Source organism: Eriocheir sinensis, chromosome 17, assembly GCF_024679095.1.
Source record: "Eriocheir sinensis breed Jianghai 21 chromosome 17, ASM2467909v1, whole genome shotgun sequence".
NCBI classification, from domain to species: Eukaryota; Metazoa; Arthropoda; class Malacostraca; order Decapoda; family Varunidae; genus Eriocheir; species Eriocheir sinensis.
The window spans coordinates 12,738,159-12,757,784 of record NC_066525.1 but is presented as its reverse complement, the minus strand read 5'-3'; the positions used below and the strand labels follow the sequence as shown (position 1 = coordinate 12,757,784).

Below are 19,626 nucleotides of genomic sequence, written 5' to 3'. Positions count from 1 at the left end.
TTCTTCTTCTTCTTCTTCTTCTTCTTCTTCTTTTATCAACCTTAATATGTTCCATAATTCCTCCTCTTCCTTCTTATCATTATCTCTTCCTCTTATGATTACCTTTCTCTTCCTCTTCCCATTATCATCACTTCCTCTTTCACCGTATCATCACCTCCTCCTCTTCCTCCTCCTCCTCCTCCTCCTCCTCCTCCACGTAACTTGCCAAGGGTGTTACTGCCATACCCTCCCACCAACACACTCCTCCTCCTCCTCCTCCTCGTAACTTGCCTTTCTGCTCACGACTTGGTACTTTCATTTGCATTATTGACCGTGTTATTAACGGGAACACAGCTGTCGCAGGCATACGTGTGCTGCTTGCCGCCTCCACACGGGGCCGTGGAACCGTTTAGGGCAGCCTGCTGGAGCCTGCTGACGTGCCCTTGAAGACGAGGGGGTGAAGGGAAGCGGAGGAACGAAGATGAAGACGATGAAGATGAGGAGGAAGAGGAGAGAGGCTAAAGGAGGGTTATGAAAGAGAGAAAAGAGGGTGGGAGAGTAAAGGGGAGCGGAGGAACGAAGATAAAGAGAGAGAAGAGAAGCTTAAGAAGGGATACGAAAGAGAGAAAAGAGGGTGGGAGAGTAAAGGGGAGCAGAGGAACGTAGATGAAGAGAAAGAAGAGAAGCTTAAGAAGGGATACGGAAGAGAGGAAAGACGGTGAGGGTGAAGGGGAGCGGAGGAACGAAGAGGACGACGATGAAGATGAGGAGAAAGAGAAGAGAAGCTTAAGAAGAGTTACGAGAAAGAGGAAAAGACAAGTTGCAGGAGGAATCGAAGAGAAAGAGTAGGATGAAGCGATGTATGAGGAAGGAAAGGAGGAAGAGGAGGAGGAGGAGGAGGAAGAGGTAAAAATGAAGGACCACTAAAGTTCACAAAAGTTTTCATCCAAGTCGCTACTCATTTCGTTTTACGCTGAGGTCTTGAAAAAATCTGTGTGTGTGTGTGTGTGTGTGTGTGTGTGTGTGTGTGTGTGTGTGTGTGTGTGTGTGTGTGTGTGTGTGTGACAGCCCGCGGAGACAGACGTGAGAGGGGGAGGGCGTGGCGCGGTGGTGGCGGCGGCGGAGGCGGCGGGCAAAGAACAGCTGCAGGCGGCGGGGGCGGAGAGAGAGAGAGAGAGAGAGAGAGAGAGAGAGAGAGGGGGGGGGGGGGAGGCCATTGCATCCTACCCCCTTTGAGCCATCACGTGCACCAGAACAAGAACAACAACAATAAACGGCCCTCCTACATCCCGCTCTCCCCCCGAAGTCATGATCCCCGCGGGAGGCGCCCTCGTGCTGCCGGCGGGGGGTGGGGGGACGAAAGGCCGCTGGGGTGAGGAGGGATGGGAGATGGGGGTATGGAAAGGAAAGGGAACGGGGGTGAGAGAGAAAGGAAAGGAGTAGGCGGGAGGGAATGAAGATGAGGATAGGCGTGGGGAGGAAAATAGGGAAGAAAGGGTAGACTGGAAGAGGAAGGGAGGAAAAAAATGAAGAGGAGGGTAGGGAGGGAGAAAAAGAGGGAATGAAGAGGATGGGGTAGCGTGGGAGAGGAGAGTAGGGGGAGGGCATGGAGGAAAAGAAGGAATGAAGAGGAGGGAATAAACTGGAAGAGAAGGCCATGGAAAGAGGGAGGATGGGGTAAATCGGGGGGGGTTAGGGCAAGGGAAGGGGGGGCGGGACTGGAATAGGCGGATCAGAGGGTGAGGAAGGGTGCAAGTGTAAGGGCGCTGATCCTCCAGGGCCGCACTGAAACCAATGACACGGCGCGAAGATGGAGGAGGAGGAGGAGGAAGCAGGATGATGGGATGAAAGATAGAAGGGAAGAATCAGGGGTTAAAGGATAGAGGATGGAGTATGATAAAGGAAGGGGGGGACACTGTTAGTTGAGTAGTGGTTTAGGAGGAGGAAGTGGAGAAGGAATAGGAAGAAGAGTAGGAGGAAGAGGAAGCTGAGGGAGATACTGGTCCAAAGATAAAGGAATAGGAAGATGACATAAACGAGTAGGAGGAAGAGGAGGAGGAGGAGGACGATGCGGAAATGGAAGAGCAAAATAAAGGAAGATAAAAACCAGATGACGAAGAAGAAAGGAAGGAAGATCTAAATGCAAGGGTAGGGAAAGAAAAAAATATAGAAATAAATGCAAGATGGAAAACAATCAAACCAAAGAGGATGTGAAGGAAGAGCAAGGGAAAGAAGAGAAGGAGAAGGAAGAGGAAGAGAGAAGGGGGAGAAGAAACGCTCTTAACTGGGCGACTCCCCGTGAGGTGTTAATTAATGTTTGGGGAAGACCTCAGTGAGGGTGATAAAGAGGGGGAGAGAGGGAGGGAGAAAGGAGGGAGGAGTCGGGGGGCGAGGGGGGGGGAGAGTGCAGGGAAAGGAAGAAGACAATGGAAGGGGGGAACAGAGGAAACGGATCGGAGGAGGGGACGAGAGAGAGAGAGAGAGAGAGAGAGAGAGAGAGAGAGAGACGAGTCAATATGGGTTGGGTGAGATAGGGAGTGAGGGAAGGAGGAGGGAGAGAGGAGAAAAGGGAAAGAGAGAGAGAACTAGAGGAGGAGGAGGAGACGAGGTGGATGAAGTGGAAAATAAAATGGAAAGAAGACAAAGTGGAAAATACAGTGGAGGAGGAGAGAGAGAGAGAGAGGGGACACATTATCACATTTATTGCCGCTGCGAAGAGGGGGAAGAGGGGAGATTACAAGTTGCCAGTGTTGATAGCAAAATATTGAATCAATCCACATAACAGCGTTCTGAGGCACATCGAGAGAGAGAGAGAGAGAGAGAGAGAGAGAGAGAGAGAGAGAGAGAGAGAGAGAGAGAGAGATGTGGAGGAAAGCAGGGAGAGAGGGTGGGTATTGATGTATTCGAGAAGGAAGGGGAAGGAAGGGGGTGCATGGGCAAGGGAGGGTAGACAATACAAAGGGGATTATAATGTATATGTGCGAGTGTGTGGAAGGAAAGAGGGAGGAGGGAACGGAGGAGAGGAACGGCCGTGAAGAAGGGAGATAGAAGGGAAAACAGAAGGAACAGAGAAGAGAGGAAGTGCATGGAAGGAAAGAGGGAGGACGAGGAGGAGGGAACGAAGGAGAGGAACGGCTGTGTAGAAGGGAGATAGAACGTGGTTAGAAGAAGAGGGATAGAAAGGAAAACAAGAGGAAGGGAGGAGAGAAACGGCCGTGAAGATGGGAGATAGAAAGTGGCTAGAAGAGGGATAGAAGGAAAGACAAAGGGAATATAGAAGAGGAAGGAGAGGAAGATGCAATTGTAAAGGAAAGAGAAACGATGGGGGAGAGGAGGAGGAAGAAGAAGGGAGGAGGAGGAGGAGGAAGAGGGGAATGATGATGAGAGGGAGGGACAAAGAACGATCCGAGAGGAGGAGGAGGAGGAAGGGTGTTTATGTATGAGAGAGAGAGAGAGAGAGAGAGAGAATGCTTTGAAAAGGTGATGGTGGGAGAGATAGAGTCGAGAAAGGGGAGGAGGAGGAGGAGGAGGAGGAGGAGGAGTGCAAGCAGGGAGAGAGGGGGGGAGGGGGAAAAGAGAAGGAAGGCGATGGTGAGGGTGGATAATGAGAGGAGGGGGTGGGGAGGGGAGGGGAAGGGGGGAGGGGGGAGATGGTGACGGGGCTTCCTGTGACGTTGAGATCGGATGTGGGTAAGGAAGGGGAAATGTGATAGGGAGGAAGGGGAGATGGGGAGGGGGGGGACAAGGAAGGGAGGGGCTACGTGATATCAGACCACAAAACAAAAGTACAGAGAGAGAGAGAGAGAGAGAGAGAGAGGAAATTACTCTGCCAGAAAAATGGGCTGAGGTGGGAGAGAGGAGAGGAGGGGCGTGGAGAGAGAGAGAGAGAGAGAGAGAGAGAGAGAGAGAGAGTATTGTGCTGCATCTGAGGGAGGAGGTAAAATTCGATAACAGTTCTTCCTCCTCCTCCTCCTCCTCCTCCTCCTCTTATTATTATTATTATTATTATTATTATTATTATTATTATTATCATTATTATCATTATTATTACTGTCCCACTCTCCTTGCTCCCCCTTACCCCTCTCCTCCCCCCCTGACCCTCCCCTCCCCACCCCTCCCCTCTGATCTCATCCAGGTCAAACTAACTTCTCCTTCGCTCCCCTTCGCTTCCTTTCCTTCCCTCTCCCTTCCTCTCGTCCCCTTGTCCTCTCTCGCTTCAAATCTTTTCATTCCGCACATCTCCCCTTCTTCCCTTCCCTTCCTGCCTTCCCCTACGCTCTCTCTCTCTCTCTCTCTCTCTCTCTCTCTCTCTCTCTCTCTCTCTCTTCAGCTCATCTACTTCCACTGTTCTTTCCCTTCCCTTCTCTTCCCGTGTCTTCGTTCGGTTCGTTATTCCTTTTTTCCCTTCCCGCCTCCTCTTCGTAGCGCCATCTTCCTCTTCTCTTCCTTTATTTTCGTTCATTTCTCCGTATTTGTTTTCTTTTCCCTTCTCTTCGGCATTCCATCCTCTTTTCCCTTCCCTTCCTCCTTTTAGTTTGTTTTACTTTTCTCCCTTCACTTCCTTTCTCCTCATTCGTTTTACCATCTTTCCTTTTTCTCCCTTTCGCTCTTTTTTCTTCCTTTTATTGTTTTCACTTCGTTAACCTAGTATCTTTCCCTTCCCTTCATTTCGATTCACCATTGCTTCTTTCCTTTCTTCCTTTCCCTTCGTTTGTGACACCATATTTTCCTCCCGTCCCCTCTTATCCGTCTTAGCATCCTCTCCCTTCCTTTCCTACTCCTTCCTTCCCTTTCCTCTCTTTCCCACTGTCCCTAACCATCCCCTTCCGTCCCATCTTCTGCCCTTATTTCCTCTCCGTTCCGGTCACCCAGCTGAGGCAGAGGGGTAGCAAGATGCCCCCCTCTCTCCTCTCGTCCCTTCCCCTCATACTGTGACAGATGAGGGGAAAGAGGAAGGGAGGGAGGGAGGGAAGGGTAAGACCACATCCCATTGGTAAAATTTTATTAGTCTTTCTTCTCCCGAGGCAACTGTACGGTTAACAGTTGTGGTGGCGGCGGTGGTTGTGGTGGTGGGGTTGGTGGATGAAGGGAATGTTGGTGGACAGTGATGGATGCTGATATTGGGTGGTGGTGGTTGAGTTTTTGTTCTCGGGTCGGGGAGGAGAGTCGTTGGTGGTTATGGTGGTAGTGGTGGTGATGGTGTTTGCTTTGACGGTAGTGGTGGTGAGAACAGTGTGATGGTGTGGGGGAGTATTAATGATTTTGTCTGATGTGATGATTGTGGTAGTGCTATATGGTGAAGATGACGATGATGATAGTGTCGGGTACTATTTGTGGTGGGGGTGTTGGCGTGGAGGGGAGGTGTGAGGGGAGAACCCGCATCGGACCACCCTGACCACCGGAAGGGAAGATGGCGTTTCACGATAAACTAATCACAAAGTTAACTCAGGAGGCGATAACAATGCAGCTTTAACTTTGATAAGGGGGACAAGTAGCGGAGATAAGATAACGAAAGGGAGGAGGAGGACGGAGGAAGGCGGGGAGGGGTAGGAGGGGCGAGCTGTTAGTTCCGGTGGGGCAGAAGTGACTCAGGAGGGGAAACTGAAGGCTCTTGACGTGCTACACAGAAGGCAGCCTGAGGGGATGAGGGGAGAAAGGAGGGAGGGGTCAGGGAGTGAGGGGAGGGTGAGGGGAGGCAAAAAGGCGGCATGGGGGTGTTTATCTGTCATGATGCTTTATTATTTATAGTGAGACCCACCCTGCCCCCCGCCACCCCTTCCCCATCCCATTTCCCTCCACCCCGACGCCCCGCGGAGGAGGAGGAGAAAGAGAAGGGATGGTTTGGAAATGTGGTATTGGGCCGGCGTCTGGGGTGTGTTGTGGGGGGGGGGGGTGTAAGGATATGTATCAGTCTGTTTGTGAAGGTCTCCAAGTAACAAGAACACACATACATCAGTAAATCTTAAGAGTCCCCAATGAACTGGAAACTACCTCGGACTTGGGTGCGTGTGGGCTGGCGGGTGTGTGGTGGTAGGTGGAGTGCGGGGGTGGTTGCTTCTGGGAGGGGAAAGGGGGTAGAATCAATGGGTTAGGGTGTGTGTCGAGTGGTCGGGAGAGTGGGTGAGCGTGTGGTCGGTGTTGAGTGGCTGAGTTAGTGGGTGGGCACAAGGCGGGTGGGTTAGTAGGAAGGATAGTGGTGAGTGCCTGGTTGTAAGTGGGTAGGAGGTAGGTGGGTGATGCGTGGTGAGGTTAGTGGGTGGGGGGAAGCGGCAGACACAAGGGCGCCATGCAACATTGACCCCTCCCCCCCTTACCCTCCTTCCCCCCGAGCAAGGCCGTGTAAGACCAGCCTGAATGATGTAACAGAGAGGCGAGGGTGGCGGTGGTATCATGGTAACATTTCTCTCCCTCCCTCCACCTCTTCCTCCCTCCCTCTCACCCCTCCCATTCATTCCCTCCACCCCGTATACTAGTTGCTCTTTGCCTTGGGTTGTGGGGAGGTATGAAAGAAGGAGGAGGAAGAGGAAGAGGAGGAGGAGGAGGAGGAGGAGGGGTTTCTTTCTCAGTATACCGTCCTACTTTTCTTCGCCTCTTCCTCCTCCTTTCCGTCTGTCTCTTTCTTCTCAAAGTCCTCTGTTTCACTTCCTCACTTCCCGGTATTTCTCTCCAGTCCTCCTCCTCCTCCTCCTCCTCCTCCTCCTATTTCCACCTCCCACGTTGTGTTTCTTCCTCTTTATTCAAGCCTCCACCTCCCCTCTCTCCCCCATGCTTCCCACTTTCCCTTTTTCTCTCCCCTCAGCCCCTCTTCTCTTTCTCTCTGTCCGTTTTTCCTTTCTCCTGCAGCTTACCCTCCTCCTCCCCCCCCCCCTCTCTCTCTCTCTCTCTCTCTCTCTCTCTCTCTCTCTCTCTCTCTCTCTCTCAGGTTTAAAAGCATAATGTGCATATTGTGTGTGTGTGTGTGTGTGTGTGTGTGATCTAAGCCCCCCACACACACACACGCTATGTATGAATGTGTAATTACACCAATTTAGTACTTATTTATTCATCATGAGCGCGCGTACACACACACACACACACACACACACACACACACACACACACACACGAACAAAACGCAGCTCACGTGCCCGCCGGAAGGACGCGATCTATAATGCAAGGAAGAGAAGGAGAAAAAAGGGATTGTGGGAGAAAGAACGAGGGAACAAGTCTGATGATGGCGGGCGCTGCGCTAACAGTCCGCCTCTCTGATCAGGAAAGGTACACACGCCGACACACAGGCAGCAAAGGAAAGGTTTGAGCCAGCAGAAGGTGCCTCAGGAGAAGAGATAATTGACTGAGCAGGCAGCGGCGGCAGTACCCACTCCCCTGCTGCCCAGTAAGCTGACACAGGGGATACCATGCGGTTCGGCAGGGGCACGGTGGCCCAGGGCAGCAGGGGTGTTCGTGAGGCCCAGCGTGAGGGTGTGAGGCGAGACGTGGCTGCCCCGAGGAAGGAGAGACAAGCAGGCAAAGCCCTATATAGGAAGGGGCGGCGACGCCAGGCCCAACACCCCGCCTGGAGTGGCCAGAGGGAGGCATGGCAAGGAGGGAAACCAAGCCAGGGAGGAAAAGGAAAGCCGTTGGGGAGAGGAAAGAGGAGCAACAAGGGGCAGCGTGAAGGCAACAAGGGGCCTGTCAGGCCAGTGACAAGGGAGCAGCCACGTGGAGGCTGCGTCACACGAGGGGGAGGTAGACAGCGCCACGAGGCCTCCTTGACCTGCTGGCAAGCCCCGGGGCGGGAGTGTCTAGAGCAAGAGACACGCCCACCAGACCTGCCTCAGCAAGCACCCCCACCACCCACGCACCGCCCTGCATCTCCGCAGGTACTCCGCCCAAGGCTCAGGCTACTCCCCATCCCGAATTCTTGTGCCCTGGAAGTGGAGGCCAAGCCACCGGAGCCACGCCTACGACTGGAGAAAGAGGCTCCCGCCGTCCAGACACAACAAACCTCACAGGCGTCCTGCGGCGGATGGCACGGCAAAAGCTCATTTGTGAAGCATGAGCAGGTGGGGAGCGGCGAGAGGCAGGAGGAAAGCAGCAGCAACAAAGAGAAGAGAAAAGCGGGGAAAAGATACACCCAACGGAGGAAAACTAAAAGAAGAGACGATGGAAAGGATGGAAAATTCTGCCGTTCTACCCCTCATCTTGTGAAGGGAGGAGGAGGAGGAGGAAAAGAGGCTGAGAGCTTAGGAGAAGAAGTGGAGGTAACAGTATGTAAAGAGAAGGATAATGAAAACGGAAACTTGCCGTTTACTCCCCTTCCTCCTCTTCCGCTCGAGGGAACACGACCCACCCAATCAGTGAAGCCTCTGAAGGGGATACGCAAGCAGCCAGGAGGAGGAGGAGGAGGAGGAGGTGGAGGAGGCCAGAAGAAGCGGGTGAGATTGTGAGTGAAGGGCGTGTGTGTGCGTGTTACCTGCGTGTGTGTATGTGCGTGTATGTGTGTGTGTTTGTGTGTGTACTTGACCTTTGCTGGCTTCTTGTAGCAAACTTAGACGCTCTTGTGTTGTGTTGTGTTGCTTTGTTGTGTTCTGTTGTTGTGTTGTTGCTGTGACATTAATACTGCTGCTGTTTTTTTTACTCTTGTTATTGCTTCTGCTTTTTTTTATTATTATTGATAGTGAGGAGGAAGAGGAAAGCGACAACGATAGTGCATGTATGTGTGTGTGTGTGTGTGTGTGTGTGTGTGTGTGTATGAACTAGACGGGATGTGGCGATATGAGGGGTCGTAAGGGTTAAGTATATCCACACACACACACACACACACGCACACACACAAAGTAAAAGGTCGATGCCGCTAATAAATTGAGGTGTATTTGGTTCTTCCTGCATTACCCGACTTATAAATCATTTGACATTATTACATTTACCTAAAAACCCCTGTGTGTGTGTGTGTGTGTGTGTGTGTGTGTGTGTGTGTGTGTGTGTGTGTGTGTGTGTGTGTGTGTGTGTGTGTGTGTGGTGTTTTTTTACCATATCGGATGTTTGACGAGGTTGTTCACCACACACACACACACACACACACACACACACACACACACACACACACACAGAGAGAGAGAGAGAGAGAGAGAGAGAGAGAGAGAGAGAGAGAGAGAGTCGGGTTACAGAGGTCAGGAGGAAAGGGAGGAGGGGAAACATGGGAGGAGGAGGTATTACTGTTCATTCCTCTCTCTCTCTCTCTCTCTCTCTCTCTCTCTCTCTCTCTCTCTCTCTCTCTCTCTTTCAGGTTTCTCACGGACGGTATAAAGTTGATGCGTAAAGTTTAGTCTTCCTCCTCCTCCTCCTTTTCAACTTTCATCCTTTATCCTTTTCCATGTCTTCCTGTAGTGCTGTTCGTTGCATCTTCCTACCTTCCTCCTCCTCCTCCTCCTCCTCATATTCACCTAGTTCTCCCTCTTCTTTCTCCTACTCCCTCCCTTTGTCCCTGTTATCTCCCCTGCTAGTACTATCTCCCTCCCTCCCTCCCTCCCTTGTTTAGTATCGAGTCGAGTTTTATGAGACTTTCCCCTCATATCCCGTTATTATTATTATTATTATTATTATTATTATTATTATTATTATTATTATTATTGGTATTCTTGTGGTTGTGGGATTGATATTTTTCCTCGTTTTCTGTTTTCGTTTTCTTTCTCCTCCATCGTTAATATTTTTTTTTTTATGTGAGAGTAAGTTTTGTAAAGATCACATTGCTTTGCTTATTGACGTTTTATACTCTCTCTCTCTCTCTCTCTCTCTCTCTCTCTCTCTCTCTCTCTCTCTCTCTCTCTCTCTCTCCCGGACTAATTAAACAGCTTATTTGTTTGATGACTCAGTCGTTGGTAATAACTCTTTTTGTCGTTTGTAATGGTGTAGCAGCATTAGTAATTACAACTTTTTTTCTCTCCTCCTTGGCCTGTTAGTTTCTCCCTTTTCCCCTCCCTCCTCATTATCATCATCATCATCATCTCACAGGGCCGTCCTCAAACTTTACCTTCCAGATTACACCAAAGTCTGAAACGATTATTGCCGACGAGGTCAAGCTAATTATTGTTTCCCGCTCATCCCTGTCCGAGCTGTCTTGACATTTCACTTCCTCCCCTATTTCGCGGACTCAAAAGATCTCTGTTGTGTAGTCTTTATATATAACCACGTCCTCTGTTGTGCACTGTATGTATAGCCCAAGAACAATCTCTCAATAGGCTTAAATGTTAGCACGACGGATGTCTATTTCTTTATATATGTGCCCGAGCTCTTTCTTTGCTAGTATCCTTAATTTACATATTTGGTCTTGTCGTACTTACATGCGTCTTAACTGTATGGGCGGTGGTGTGAGGGGTAGAGGGACATCAGTATAAGTCTGTGTGTTAGTGTGTGTGCGGGTGACGATGGCGGAAAAAGAGAAGCTACCTGCAGCCTCTTCGTTCCTTTCCCGTGTGGTGGTGGTGGTGTGAGGGGTAGAGGGACGTCAGTATAAGTCTGTGTGTTAGTGTGTGTGCGGGTGACGATGGCGGAAGAAGAGAAGCTGCCTGCAGTCTCTTCGTTCTTTTCCCGTTTCTTCGCGTCTCAGCTATATGGGCTGAGTTTGAGGGGTAGTGGGACATATAAACATGTGTGTGTGTTTGTGTGTGCGGTTGATGGTAACACAAGAAAAAAAAAAGCTACTGTAGTCTTTTCCTTTCCCGTTCTCTTTCCTCATCGCCTCCCCCCTCGGCCTCGTCCACCTTCATAACAAGCACTGGGCGCGTTGTGGTGGTGGGGGAGGGAAGATGATGAGTGGGAGACGGGGAGGGGTGAAGGGGAGAGTAGGAAGCGAGATGCGAAGGATTACCGGCTTGGCCACTTTCCCTGGCAATGACATGCTAAATTTTCTGATTGTTGCTGTTTTTTGGATTGTTTTTGTTGTTGTTGCTTGAGTTACTTGTGGTCGTGTGCTGGGGTGGGGGAGGGGCGGGGTGAAGGGGCGACACTTACCAAACGACCCTCACGCACCCCTCTTCAATATACCCACTCCCTATATGCAGACTTCCCAGATCACCCATCACACAACCCTTCCCCCCCCTCCCCCCAACATACATACGCACATACTTCCACCCGCCCACACATCTATCTCCTACATACATCTATCACCGCATTGGCATTATACTCTTTAAGCATGCATGTGTTAACTAATTATTATATTATTATTATTATTATTATTATTATTATTATTATTATTATTATTATTATTAGGGATAAAGGGAGCTGTTGTTTCCATGTTAGTAAAATACGATGGTTTATTTCCTTAGACTAAATAGACCCTATATATATATATATATATATATAGATATATATATATATATATATATATCTATATATATATTTTTATTTTTTTATTTATATATATATATATATATATATATATCTATATATATATATATATATATATATATATATCTCTCTCTCTCTCTCTCTCTCTCTCTCTCTCTCTCTCTCTCTCTCTCTCTCTCTCTCTCTCTCTCTCACACACACACACACACACACACACACACACACACACACACACAAACGCATCTCGCTTTACTCTTCTCCACCGTTTCTGCCAAGTACCTGTGCGTGTTGATGGTGTCGTCGGGTACTCTAGGGATGTGGGGATGGTCAGGGGAGTCCCACGGTGAGAGTATCTGTGTGTGTGCCGCAGGCTTAGGTAATTGTTCACTTCCTCCCTCCCTGTTCCTGTGTTTGTTGCCTAGTCTTGTCGCCTCCCGCCTCCCAGTCTCTCTCTCTCTCTCTCTCTCTCTCTCTCTCTCTCTCTCTCTCTCTCCTATTTAACTGACAGCTTCCTGGCGCATGCCTGTCGTGGCCGTCGCGGCGGGGTGCGGCGAAGGTGCTGTGTTTTGCTGGTGTCGGGGTGATGGAGTAGGGCGGCGGCAGTGGCGGGGCGCTAGAGGGCTGTGGGACGGGTAGTTCATGCACCAGCTGGCCCGGAAGTACGGCAGATGTCTGCTGAGGAAGCGGAGTGAGGGTAATGAGGTGTGGTAAGACCCAAACAGGAGCTGCAGGTGCTAGAATCCCTTGTTGGTTGGGGAAGGGCGGGGTTAGGAGTACTGAGGGGCTCTAGGACTTCTTGAATGTTATTAATAGTAGGTAGGAGTGTCACTTGGTGCCTAGTGGTTCTGGCGACTATCGGTAGTGCAAGTGATACAGACCTGAGCGTGTTGGCATGTTGTATAAATTATATGGTTAAGATATTTTACCTGTATGTTTATGTGCATAGAATCAGGTGGTCATGACTGACTTATGGTTTGTTTCAGTGGTGTGGGAGGGGAGTGGAGCGCGTCCTCTCCGTGCTCTTCCCTGACGGACTCGCCGCCACCCCACCCAGAAGACCTCGACGACTGCTGTCCCGGGCCCGGCACTCCACCTGGCCCCCGTCCCGCACTCCCTCACACGCCTTCGGCTGGGGCCCCACACACCACGCCCCCGCCGCCTGCCGCCTGTCATGACGCCCCGGTGACTTGCATGGCGCCCAATGATGGCTCGGGCGTGCGGGTGGGGCGTAAGGGTGGTCACGAGGGGGACCAGCTGATGGGCAGGTTTGGCCCGGGGGGACAGGTGGGCCATACACCTCATAAGGACCGGCCGCCGGACACGGACACCCTGCCCGTACGGACCACACGGCGTACGGCCCCACTGGAGGCCGCACATCGCCGTCGAAGAGTGCCGGTGGAGCATGTGCGAAAGCGGCCAGGGGAGGAGGTCAGCATGGGTGGCGAGAGGCGCACCAAGTTACCCAAGGCGTCGTCGCCTCCGTCACCAGTGAACGGTGTGACGCACCTCAATGGCTGTGAGAATGTCGTTATGAACGGCGACGCGAGTGCCTGGCTGCACCGACTCACAGGGCTGGCAGGGGCGGGGGAGAAGTGCCCCCGCCCCAACAACCACCACCATAGAAACAATGGGGTGACCAAAGATGCCTTGCAAAACGGCGTCGGTCACCTGCTGGGTAAAAATGGGATAAAATGCTTTACTGGACCCGTGAATGGCAGAAAGAATGGGGTCGTGCGGCAGGATCGGTTGAACGGCGTGCGGCTGCGACGGGTGAGCGGCGAGGAACACCGACGGAAGGCCGATCATCTCACCAATAACAACACTGAGCCTTCACCGCCCTCGCTACCGCCCTCACCCGTCAGGCTCATCCAGGGGGACACGCTGCCCCAGACCCGCGCCCACACCCATGCCCCCGCCGCAGGCAAACGTGCTACTCAGGGATTCCCTCACTCAACTCAGGGCTTAACTTTGAGCTGTGATGTGGGCCTCACGCCGCCCACCCCCACCCCCTGGGCCGCCCACCAGCCCCCTCTGTCTCCTACGTCGGCCAGGTGCTCGGCCAAGTCCTCCCCGCCGCCTGCGCACACGATCCCCGCCAGCAGCAAGAGCCGCAGCAGCTCCAGCAGCTCCGGTGCAGGTTCCTCCGCCCCCAGTTCCGGCACCTCCACGCCCACTCCCCCATGCACTGTGCGCTTTCCCCCACCAGAGAAGAAGGAGGCGAGTGACGTGTGTCGCTGGCGGGACTGCAACGTGACCCTTGACCCCACCACCTCCCTCCTGGAACACATTCAGGTTAGTCCAGACGTCTCTTTGCGTCCAGTGTCCTCTTCGATGCGCCGGTCCAGTGACGGGGATTGCAAATTTGCCAAATGTGGTCAGTATTCCCCCAAGCATTTCCATGTTTTTCTTTCTTTTTCCTTGGGGACTTAATGTAGTTTTGCCGGAGTGTATGGTAAATTTATGATTCAGTAACACCTTAAAATTGTGATATTGTAGGTGCAACGAGAAGGAAATTTGTGATTATGCAATGCCTCGGTGGTGTAACACTGTCATGGGAAGGCAAACATTACATACCGGGTAATTATGCAGTTTTCCGGAGGTGGCTTGAGAACGCCTTGGCATGCTGAACCTAAAGGCATCAGCCCCACAACGGCGGGGCCTCAAGTCGTCCTCGCTTGGTGTGTTTCCCTTGGTGGTCCGGTAGCGGTGGCGGTATAAGTGGATATATAGTGGAAGCACTTGACCGCTCCTCTGTCCCGTTCTGTGACCCATGCATGTAAGTCTCGGTATCACCTTACAGCCCTTGAAGATAGAAGGCACGTTAGTAATGACTTAATGCGGTTGGTTGTGCCGACTGCTTAGGTCCTAAGAAGTCGGCACAACCAACCGCTTGAGGATGCCGCTGCCATCGTCGTCACCGCCGCCGCCGCCGCCTTGGACTTAGCAGCTGCCCGAAAGAAGAGCGCGCGTGAGGGCAACACTCCTTGTCTTCCCTCGCCGCACAAGCATTTATTATTCATTAGCTTCTCGTTGCATGCCTCTGAGGAAAGCTGTTATATTCTTTGGCCATCTCTAATGCGAGGTTTCAATCGCTTCGTCCTTCTGGAGAGGTTTGTATATAAGTGGCAGAAAGACAATCATAGTGTCATCTGTACCGGGTGGTGGCGGCTCGTCCCAAGCTCCTGTGCTGGTTTCTCGTCCCCAGACACTGTCCTCCCCGTGCCGCCTCCCGCCCTCTCTCCAGCCCGTCCCAAACCTCGCAAACATTCTCCGGCAAGTTTTTACCGCGGTTCTTGTGGTGCGCTAGAAGTGTCATTTTCACACATTTATGGTCAGTAACTTTAAGATAAGAAAGAGTAAGAAGTAAATCTTCTCATAGTTATATAATATAGATCTTAAGGGAAACCATCAGGTTGAAATAAACTGAAGCACGCCCGCAGCAACGTCTCCTGTCATTGGCTGTCACATTTTTGTCCCCATAGTCTAGTCTTGCGGCTGTGCCTCAGTTGGACAAGACGGTGTTGCCGCCTCATGCTGTTATTTTTAGTTAGTCAGCTGTGACAAGCGTAAACCAAAAACGCACTGCGTACTCTTCAGCTCCTGTCCACACTTGCTCCTGAGGGGTCAAGGGGGGCGGAACAGGCCGAGGACCCAGCTGCAGGGAAGAAGCGTAAGGTGGAGACCATGCAGGGCGGCGGCCTGGGAGCGGCCTTGCGGTGCCGCAAGCGTCATGCTTTTCTACGTACCCGACGACCACAGAACACTGCCTCTTCGCCGCATGTTTAAAAATCCGTGCTAACGGATAAGTGGCGGGCATGAACCGTGAGGCGCTGATAGGAAACTCCGCTATAACGGCCGAGACAGACAGTTTGTTTTGATTCAAATCCGACAGGTGTTCCCCCCCACACACCACTGCGTCTACTGCCCCTTCCTATTTTTTCGGGGCTGAGCCGCCCAGATCATAAGCTGGGCCCTGCCGGAGGAGCAAGTCATCGGCTCATCACCACCATTCTGGCAGCGGCGGCGGGAACGGGAGGGAAACCCCACGTCGATGTTGCGCTGAGATCAGGCCACTGAGGAGGCCTTATCAGATCATGGTGAAAGTTCAATGGCACACACACACACACACACACACATATATATATATATATATATATATATATATATATATATATATATATATATATATATATATATATATATATATATATATATATATATATATATATATATATATATATATATATGATCACGTGCTGGACTCGTGTTCGCCAGTCATTTGACTAGGCTTGTTGGATAAGTTACTGTTGACCAGGCCTTCCAGAGGTAACTGGTAATCACCGCAAAATAAGACTGCAGCGAGTTGCAAAACCCGTATTTTTTCCCTTTGTTGTAGTTTTAGGAGGACGGCGTCATTGGACCGAGCCCCACATGTGTCTTGAGAGGAATGACTCAAAGGCCAAGGACTGCCCGTGCCCAGAGGTTTGCTTGGGGGAGGAAGTAAATGGGTTTGACCCGAGAAACCTCAGACTTTTTTTTAGATGCTTGATGATATTAGTGAGGATGTGCCCAACAGCCCTCCCACACAAGTAAGGCGCATCTAATTTTCTATTTTCAAACATTTTGTAACTAGTCCCACCGAACTGCCGAGAAAAAGCTTTCACAAAGCAATTATTACACGCGACATGACAGGTCAGCGGGAAGGAAAGATGGACGCAATTTCGCCACACCTCACCTGAGAATTTGTAGGGAAAGGAATGGACGAAGCCGCAACAATATATGGGAATCATGTTAGGCGCTTATCGGACAGGGGGGCGCGTTGATGGTTCGGATACATTATGCAAAAATATTCACCGGAAAATTGCGTATACTAACTAATTTACATGTATTGATGGCTCATTTGACAGCTGAATCTTTGATTGTTTCGAAGACGGAGGTAAAAAAATAAAGGTTATTAAGAAGTCGCAACCACTCCTGCCCGTCCAAAGGAGAACAAAGGGGGTGGGAGGGACAGGTTGGGACAATCGAAAGTTTTGAAATAATGATATACATAATTGTGTAGCCTAACCCAACCAATAGGGTGTGATGCAAGAGCCACCTTATCTTGCCTCGGGCCCCTTCAAATAATGCAGGTGTTTGTTTATTATACGAAGCCTTTCCGATGCGACTCGGCCATGCAAAAACATCCATGTCCGCGATCCTTCATCACAATCTGAAATCAGGTAAGCAAACTGGGGGTTAGGAGAAAGATGGCCATGGTGACACACACACACACACACACACGCGCGCGTTTTTTTTTTTTTTTTTGTGTGTGTGTGTACATTTTCAGCCTAACGGCTGCAATTTCCGAAATAAACCGATTATTATTATTATTATTATTATTATTATTATTATTACTATTACACACAAGCGTGTGTGTGTGTGTGTGTGTGTGTGTGTGTGTGTGTGTGAGATCATGGAACTTATGGCGCCATATCGATCGGAGAAGGAAGACGAGGACGAAGGCGAATACGAGTAGGCTAAGGGAAGGAAGACGAGTTAAAAAAAATGAAGAGAGAGTGAAGTGAAATAATTTTACAATTCTGCGAAATTGTGATTATATATATATATATATATATATATATATATATATATATATATATATATATATCTATATATATATATATATATATAGAGAGAGAGAGAGAGAGAGAGAGAGAGAGAGAGAGAGAGAGAGAGAGAGAGAGAGAGATGACAAGTTAAGATAAAGCGTGAGGTAAACCGTAGGTTAATGAGAGTGCGTCTTGGCGAGGGCGGAGCTGAGGCGAAGCGGCGGGGCGGAGGCTGGGGCGGAGCGACGCCGGTTCTGCTGGTGGCCTGTGGCAGGGAGCCGAAGGGACACTGCAGTAGAAATAACTTAATGGAATTTGGGGTCACTGTTCTCAACATTTAAATGGCTCCTCAGCGTACACACACACACACACACACACAAACACACACCTGACGCACGCGACACATCTGCCTTCCTGTGATCATACCTAACCCTCGGGTGCATTTCTTTTGAGTCCCCTCCCCCCTCCCTTCGGGTGATGTGTATGGTCTTGGTATGCATCCCACACCCACCCAACCACTTGTTATACTATCTCTACATGATATCCGCCTCGCCCTGGCATCAGGGGAGGTGTGGTAGGTAGATGGTGCCGTGTCAGCTGTGGGCCTTTACGTTAGGATTAGAGGACCTTTGCGGTAAGCGGAGTGCCGGGTGCAGCTCTACATGTTGGTGTGAACCGTTCCCGTCTCTTGGCCTGTCTTTACCTAGTACTGTCAAGCCACTCAATCGTCATTAACGCAAGACCTAACATTTTAAGTAATTAGTGCATTAATACATGGTTAAATGACAGAAAAGTGCGACAAGTAACACCTTGGCGGTGTCTTCGGTACGTCTGGCTCATGTCTGCTGGCCCGTGCGTCCTCTCTCTCCCAAGGTCACATGATGCGCTGGCGACGTCACAGTTTGGCCTTCTATTCCGCCTATCAGAGGAGGGAGCACTTTTGTAGGCGGAGTCAGCGGATATTAGCCAATCAACGTTCTTTTCATTTGTGACGTAGGCTATCCATAGAGTTAAGCCACCAATAGTCGCTGTAAGGGCGCTAAAGGAGACTTGGCTACGCGTAATATTTATGAAATCTTGCCATTGTAAGACATGAATAACAGTGGCATGTGGTCTATTACACAATTCCACCCTTTCCCTCGGTGGCCTGCTCACTGGCAAGGCTGCTAGTTGCTAGTTGTTGCTGACTTCGGTGACGTGAATTCTCACGAAGCTGCTGATGCGATCTTCAATGAAGGTGCTGCAAAGAATTAATCTTCAGTGAAGCTGAAGCAGAGTTGATCTCCGATTTATTGTGGAACCAAAGAGCCAGCCAGCATTGCTTAACACACACACACACACTGCAGGCCGGTGACCGCTCCAGCAGCAGGTGCAGTGACCCACGGGCGTTCTCCCGACGAGCCAACACTTGCGTCACAACCGTTGCCGTGTGCTTCATGTAAATGATTTGAATAATTCACAAGCAACGAAGAAACAACATATATAGGCAATGATCCCACCCACCCACGGAAATTTATATAATAGTGCTATTATAAGAAAAGCACTATCGTGAAATTAAATTACATCGTCTGTGGGATAACGATTGTTATATATACTCAAGTAAAATTCGTACTACAAATACCGATTTTTTTATTTAAACTTGTAAGTTTATTTGCACATAATAATATAAAGCTTTTACCCCCCAGGGGGGCTCCCGTGGTCCCGTGGTAGAGTCTCGGCCTTGCGCTTCGGCGGGTTGCTAGGGCGTGGGTTCGAGACCTATCCCGTGCCATGGGGGTGGAAAGGTGGGCTCTTTCCGACACCCTCAGCCCCGTTGTTGGGCCTCCTCCTTGAAAGAATTGGGTATATCTCTACCAGCCGTCTGGGGGGTTGCACGGAATGCACCGCCTTCCTCCATTGGGGTATATCCCCAACGAAATACCAAAAAAGAAAAAAAGAAAAAAAGCTTTTACCCCCCCCCCCTTTATATATGTGTGTGAGTGGAGAGAGTTTAATAAATACATGGTCCCACCCCTTCTCTCTCTCTCTCTCTCTCTCTCTCTCTCTCTCTCTCTCTCTCTCTCTCTCTCTCTCTCTCTCAGCTTACGGTATAACTAAATCACATAACCTTGTTTATCTGTTTTATTCTGAAGAAGTTTGACAAAGTTCCTTTCCATAAATAACTACAAAATCAAGCAAGTAGGAATTGAGGTACATGAATTGATCTACCACAGAGTGGGGACCAATTTCTAATGGTATCCCCCAGTGCCCAGTTTTAGGGCCAGTACTATTCATACTTTACATCAATGACATCGATGTTAGGCCCGATAATTTTGTTATTAAAATTACAGACAACATAAAGATTGGTTGCTTGGAAGTCTCTGATCATGACAGGCAAAGCCACCAAGATTTTTGTAGCATTTCAATTAGATCTGATAAATGGGCGATGCCTTTAAACATAAATAAGTGTCAGTTTCTGCAAGTTGAAACAGGAAATGGGTTGAAACTGGAAATGGGAAGTTCAGTTATGAAATGTGTGGTGTGAAACTCAAAAGCATACAGTGTGTTATGAATCTTGGTGTCAAAATCATATCTAACCTCAAAGTCTTCCAGTAATGCATTGATGCAATGATTAAAGCAAACAATGTTGGGCTTCATTCATAGAAACTTCTCATTCAGTAAAAAAGTCCTAGTACCTCTTTACAACAGTTTAGTCAGACCTCACATTCTTTCTACTGTGCAAAGGACA

General features: G+C 49.9%; 1 protein-coding gene across 4 annotated transcripts in view; it reads left to right on the top strand.

Moving 5' to 3' along the window:
• Positions 1 to 19,626, top strand: part of LOC126999962 (uncharacterized) — a 99,421-nt gene that overhangs the window by 51,356 nt on the left and 28,439 nt on the right. For all 4 annotated transcript variants that reach the window (XR_007753679.1, XM_050863214.1, XM_050863215.1 and 1 more), the window contains exon 2: positions 12,291 to 13,599. Coding sequence is in view for 3 of the 4 variants with exons in the window: in XM_050863214.1 (XP_050719171.1) it covers positions 12,499 to 13,599 (1,101 nt within the window). In the remaining variant the exon portion in view is untranslated. The remainder of the gene's footprint in view (positions 1 to 12,290; positions 13,600 to 19,626) is intronic.